This window comes from Colias eurytheme, chromosome 8 (assembly GCF_061535395.1).
Source record: "Colias eurytheme isolate Ceu_HAF_F1 chromosome 8, ilColEury1 Martin Lab GWU primary, whole genome shotgun sequence".
Classification (NCBI taxonomy): domain Eukaryota; kingdom Metazoa; phylum Arthropoda; class Insecta; order Lepidoptera; family Pieridae; genus Colias; species Colias eurytheme.
The window spans coordinates 4201833-4207832 of record NC_142987.1 but is presented as its reverse complement, the minus strand read 5'-3'; the positions used below and the strand labels follow the sequence as shown (position 1 = coordinate 4207832).

At 33.4% G+C, this 6000-nt stretch overlaps 1 protein-coding gene across 1 annotated transcript in view; it reads right to left on the bottom strand.

The window, feature by feature from the left end:
* Positions 1–509: 509 nt before the first annotated feature.
* LOC149906420 (cell adhesion molecule Dscam2-like) overlaps positions 510–6000 on the bottom strand; it is a 42244-nt gene continuing 36753 nt past the window's right edge. The window contains exons 31-34 of the mRNA XM_090104303.1: positions 2684–2787; positions 2195–2329; positions 1035–1106; positions 510–646 (exon numbers count right to left, since the gene is read on the bottom strand). Coding sequence (XP_089960429.1) covers positions 621–646; positions 1035–1106; positions 2195–2329; positions 2684–2787 — 337 coding nt within the window. The 3' untranslated portion in view covers positions 510–620. The remainder of the gene's footprint in view (positions 647–1034; positions 1107–2194; positions 2330–2683; positions 2788–6000) is intronic.

Genomic DNA, 6000 nt, shown 5'->3' with positions numbered 1-6000 from the left:
TAACCAGATCCCTAATTAGTTTCTGACGGCTATTCGTCTTATGTCTAAAACCAATTAATCCTACATTTATCCGTCGAGTATAAAAGGGAAATAAATAGTTCTTTCGAATTATTACTTTTCGATATAAAAAGGTTTTTTTTAAAAGAGACTCTTTGTGTATTGAGAATTTATAAAGAAAATCTTTTCAATAATAAATGGATAAATAATTTATCTGTTTAAGTACTACTATATCTTTTAATAGTAGGTACTTAGGTACTATGTTATATTAAAAATTAATAATTTGAAGAGATTCAGCGAATACATTATGTTGCGACCGCCTTTTGCATATAAAAATTGTAAATATTTACTTTTTATTTAGTAGCAAGAAAGTTGGATCAATTTTGTGATATTCTATTTCAACGTTTTTCTTTATTAAAGGAAAAATTTTAATTAAATTTTGATAAGAAAATAGCTATTCTCGGTAAAGGATAATACGATTATTTTAGGATTGGAGTAAATAAAACACAAGATAATATAAATAGATAATATAATTGTAAAAATTTGTTGTATACATATTAATATGTATAACAGAATTCACTAAGTTGACTAGATATTAACTAAGTATTTGGCAGTGTAATTCCTCAACTCCCCGAGTCTTGCGAGCAACCTGCTAACAAATTACCAAAACTTTAAACTGAACATTGAACGAGACAAAATTTATACAACGTATTTAACAATCTATAAGAACCAGTTTCACAACTTGCTGATAGAGTTTCAAGTCTCATTTTCATTACATTATTTGTCATTCTAACTGACAGATAAGGTAAACGAAACACGAGAGTTGTGAAATTGGCTTTACTACATATGTGTCAAAATCGTATCGAAATATTTAATTAGAGATGTTCTCTATGAAATTAATTTTAGTCAAGTTTCATTTCAGAAACTTTAATAATATTATTTTATAGTGAAATTGTCAAAAAATACAGTATTATCTAATTGTTCTTTAGCTATATATTGTACAAAAATAATAGCAGTTATTTAATTTTGATCCTTACCATGGTCTGGGCAATAGTGTCGTCGACGTCTTCGTCTTCGTTGAGCTTCATACGCGTCAAGACACGTTTCTTCTGCAGCATACAAATAAAATATTATGCTTATATGTAGTAAAAAAAATTCTTGATAATAATTTTTATTCTGTACAAAATGACAGTTAAATAGATGGTAATACTGTGTAGTTATCACAGAGCACTTATATGTATAATAATAAATGTTTATTATGTAGGTACCTTTTAAGTTTTGCAAATTTTTATATGGAAAAATCGTTTTAATCTTTGTGTGTTTACTTATACGAGACAAGTTTCTGGTAGTGAAAGCTAAAATTATGTGCTCCTTACATTTAGCTCCGCAATAAATCCACGGTTAGTGCGGTTAGCAGGTGAAGCGCATAGTTGTTGATGTAGCACGACGTGAAAGCGCATTGTATCATGCTGTGCCTGTTTGTTACTTTAAACGTTTAAGAGGGATTTAATATGATAGGGTTACCCACGGTATCTTAAAGCAGTTTTAATTACAATTTGGAACATGACAGAGCTATTGATATAGGCTAGGAATATGAGTGGAAGTATGGTACAGCGCTTTATTTCGAACTCATCTGTATGTACAAGCTATGTGTGTGTGTATACACGCTCATCGTCCACGCTGTGCGGCAGCCCTGTGCCCGCGAACGTCGTGTACGGACTTATTGCGTACACGTCTGTATGTACAAGCTATGTGTGTGTGTGTATGTGTATACACGCTCACCGTCCACGCTGTGCAGCAGCCCTGTGCCCACGAACATCACGCACGGACTTATTGCGTACACCTCTGTGTTGTACATTTGCCTTTTTGGCTTTACATTATATTGTCTTTTTCTTTTTGTTAAATTGTCTGTTTTTATTTGGTGCTAAATAAAGGGTATTTAATTATTATTTACTAGCTTTCCGCCCGCGGCTTCGCCCGCTTTGTGTAAAACCTTATAAATTATATACTAAAACCTTCCTCTTGAATCACTCTATCTAAAAAAAGACCGGCATCAGAATCTGGTGCGTAGTTTTAAAGATTTAAGCATACATAGGGATATAGATTATAGGGACAGAGAAAGCGACTTTGTTTTATACTATGTAGTGTTGTGTGTATGTGTTGTGTCTGGTATGTATGTATGTATGTGTACACTCACCGTCCACGCTGTGCGGCGGCGGCGCGTCGTCGTCGTGTCGCGCGAGCGCGCGCAGCTGCAGCGTGTAGGCGCGCGAGCCCGGCCCCACGCCCTCGCCGCCCGCGAACGTCGCGTACGGACTTATTTCGTACACGTCTGTTTTGTACAATATATTTGTATGACGTGCTATAGTTAGAAACCTTTGTGGATAAGTAATCAAAGTTTCTTCTTTGCTCTATAAAGTTCTAACGGATATTATAAACAAGGAAATAAGATAGCGGGATAAATACATTATGTTATGCAAATAGTGTTGTTAGCATTTTCGAGTAACTGTTGTATGAATTTAACTGTGTAAAGGTAATAAAATTTTTTTTTGTACTATTCAACAGATAGGTACCTAACTTCAATGAAAAAAAAACAATCCATTTCATACAAATCTTTAGTAATTTATGTATTTAAACGAATAGCAAACAAAAACATTTCCGCGAGACAATTAGAAGGTTGACAAACCTGGAGGGTCTGGCGGCAGTTTGGGCGTGGAGTGCGGCGGCCGGTACGTTCCGCACACGGCCTTGTCAGCACTCGTCGTCACTCGAGGCACGGCCACGTCTGACCTACATGGATATTCATTTTTTAACTTTTTTTTTCTTGTTTGTAAACATTGAGATGTTTCTCGATATTTTTTTAATCTATATATATAAAAGAAAGTCTGTATGTTCCAACACTTATAACTCGAGTTCTACTGAACCAATTTTCATGGTTTTAGATTCGTTGGATTTGTCTCCGTCCAGAATAGAAGAATAAATCATAAAAACAACAAAAACTAGACGAATAAATATTTTCCCAAAATTTTGATTTTCGTACATGTCAATCATTAGTTGTCAATCCTGTCAAATACGGAAAATAATGTTTGACATTCATGCGTTCAAAAATGTATTATGTGTAAAATAATAAAAAATTAAAAAGGGTGAATAAATATTGTTTGTATTTATTTTAAAATCAATTATTAAAAAGTGCAATAAAAGCAGATACATAAAAATTCCTGAAATGTTTGTGTTTACGCGTGTTTTAATAAGGTATTTTTGGTGGGGAAACTAACCAAGAAGTTTAGTTCGATTAATTATTAAAAAAATTCTATAAAAATGTAAAAATTCTGACAATTATTTGTTGCGATTTCGTCGACTGCGTCAACAATATTGCTATAAACAAGCTAAATTGCGTTTTGAAGATTACACCCATTTATGCGATGCAATTAGCACAGAAGAAGGTGCAGAAAATGTTGGTCTATTGATTATTTTACCGGCGACATACACAGGTAGCCCAAGTGAATATGCGCAAGATGCAATGACATAATAATATGTTCGTCATTATGGTCGGCCAGATTTATTCATTACATTTGTATGTAATCCGAAATGGATGGAAATTATTCAACTGCTGCTTCCCGGACAAATATCAAGTGATCGGCACGACATCACCACACGTGTTTTCAAGCAAAAAATCCGATCACTGATGGATTACATTAATGAAACACATCTTTGGGATTATTTAATAATGGATGTATTCAATCGAATGACAACAATCTGGCTTGCAGCATGCACACATTTTAATTTGGTTAGTCGAAAGGATTCGGGCAGATAAAATATATGAGTGTGCGGGGATTGCTAATCCTGAAACCGATCTAGACCGACATAACGTTGTTATCACGAATATGATTCATGGACCGTGTGACACCATCAACCACCAATCACCATGCATGGTTGACAGTGAGTGTACCAAAAGGTATCCACGAAAATTGATGGCAGAGACCATCACAGGCAACGATGGTTATCCACTGTATCAGCGTCGATCGCCCAATGATAATGGTAAAATTATTATCACAACTAAAGTGAAACGAAACGATGGCGTGGTCGATAACAGTTAAAGAATGAAAAGAATTAATCCATTCTGCACAAATTATTAAAATTCAGTCATTTTTCTCTGAAACGTGTTTGAAGTAATAAAATAAAATACTATTACATAATATCAATCCATATAAATATTTATTTTGTATCATTGTATTACGTTCATCAAAGCCTAAATTAGTTCAGCTAAAAGGTAACACAACATTCATTGACAGGGCGGTACAAAGTTCGCCGGGACAGCTAGTATAGTATATATTCGAGACCGATAAAATCTAGAAATTATTGTAGACATAAAAAAATGCAATCGAGGAAAAAGGAAAACATCAATTTATAATAGTTATTAAATTTATACGTCTATTATAACATTGTTTAATTGTTTTCAACATTTTACTTTTTTATCGTTTATTTATTACCTAGGTAAAAATAATAAAATATTTTCAATACGAATATTTTTCCTACAATTTCATCTAGGTTTAAACGATAATATGTGACGCGTATAACGGCGACATACACAGGTAGCCCAGTACTTTACTCCAGTATCATCACATCCATATACCCGATATATATAAGTTACTCTATGATCACATCAAACCTCACGCCCTCGTTAAAATAAATGTCTCTTACATAGAGCTATCTGAAAAATCCCGAACGGATACAGAGGTGAAAAGGGTCAATGAAATCACATAGAATTGTTGATATGAGGGTCTCCTGTCAGCTCCTCGTCATTCGCAGACTCGTATTTCATTAAGCCCATATTATAATACGACGTATTCTGTTGTAATTACTGATGAGGAAAGATAAGTACTTTACCCCAGGTGCGATTTTAAATATTGTATATTTTCAATAATATTGTAGAAATATGAAAAATATTTTTCACATAATAATTTCAAAATAAACAAATCAAAGCAATTATTCATTCACTGTATTGGTTTTCTCGTAATAGGTAGGTACTTTGAAGTCATAATAGAGCAGGCTCCAAGGAGATGTTCGTTTGCATAAATAGCGGACCTAAATCTGACTTCTGATATATATTGTATAGATCCCAGACATCCTATAAACAGATGTTGCCAACCAGTTTTGTGGTCCCCTTCCCCGCACCCCGGTAATTAAATATGGCATACAAAGAAAAAAATAAACATTTCCAAAACATGCCGCGTGGAGTATCAAATGAAAGAGCTTATTGAGTAGATCACGAATATATAGCATACTATAACATTTCTTACACTTTCTCTAAGATTTTTTAGAAAATTTACGAAAATGGTCCATTTTTGAGTTAACTTTAAACCACTATAGATTGAAAACTCATGAATATATTTTTTAAATTATTATTTTAAATAATTAACAATAGTCCATTGTTTAAGATTCAATAGTTCGTACAGTGAAATAGTTGCATGGGGGAGTGGGGGAAGCATTCAAAGATGGCGAGTATATTTTCAAGTTTATGCCAGAAATAAAGGCCTAATACAAAAATATCGGTGTCAGGGCTTAGAATAATTATCTCTGCACTGTCGTTGTGTTTGACAGAATGAAAAATATGGCAGAACATTCTTGAATCAGCCTCTTAACTTCATCAGCCTCTTCTAAACTTGAAAATATACTCGCCATCTTTGAATGCTCCCCCCACTCCCCCATGCAACTATTTCACTGTACGAACTATTGAATCGTAAACAATGGACTATTGTTAATTATTTAAAATAATAATTTAAAAAATATATTCATGAGTTTTCAATCTATAGTGGTTTAAAGTTAACTCAAAAATGGACCATTTTCGTAAATTTTCTAAAAAATCTTAGAGAAAGTGTAAGAAATGTTATAGTATGCTATATATTCGTGATCTACTCAATAAGCTCTTTCATTTGATACTCCACGCGGCATGTTTTGGAAATTTTTATTTTTTTCTTTGTATGCCATATTTAATTACCGTTG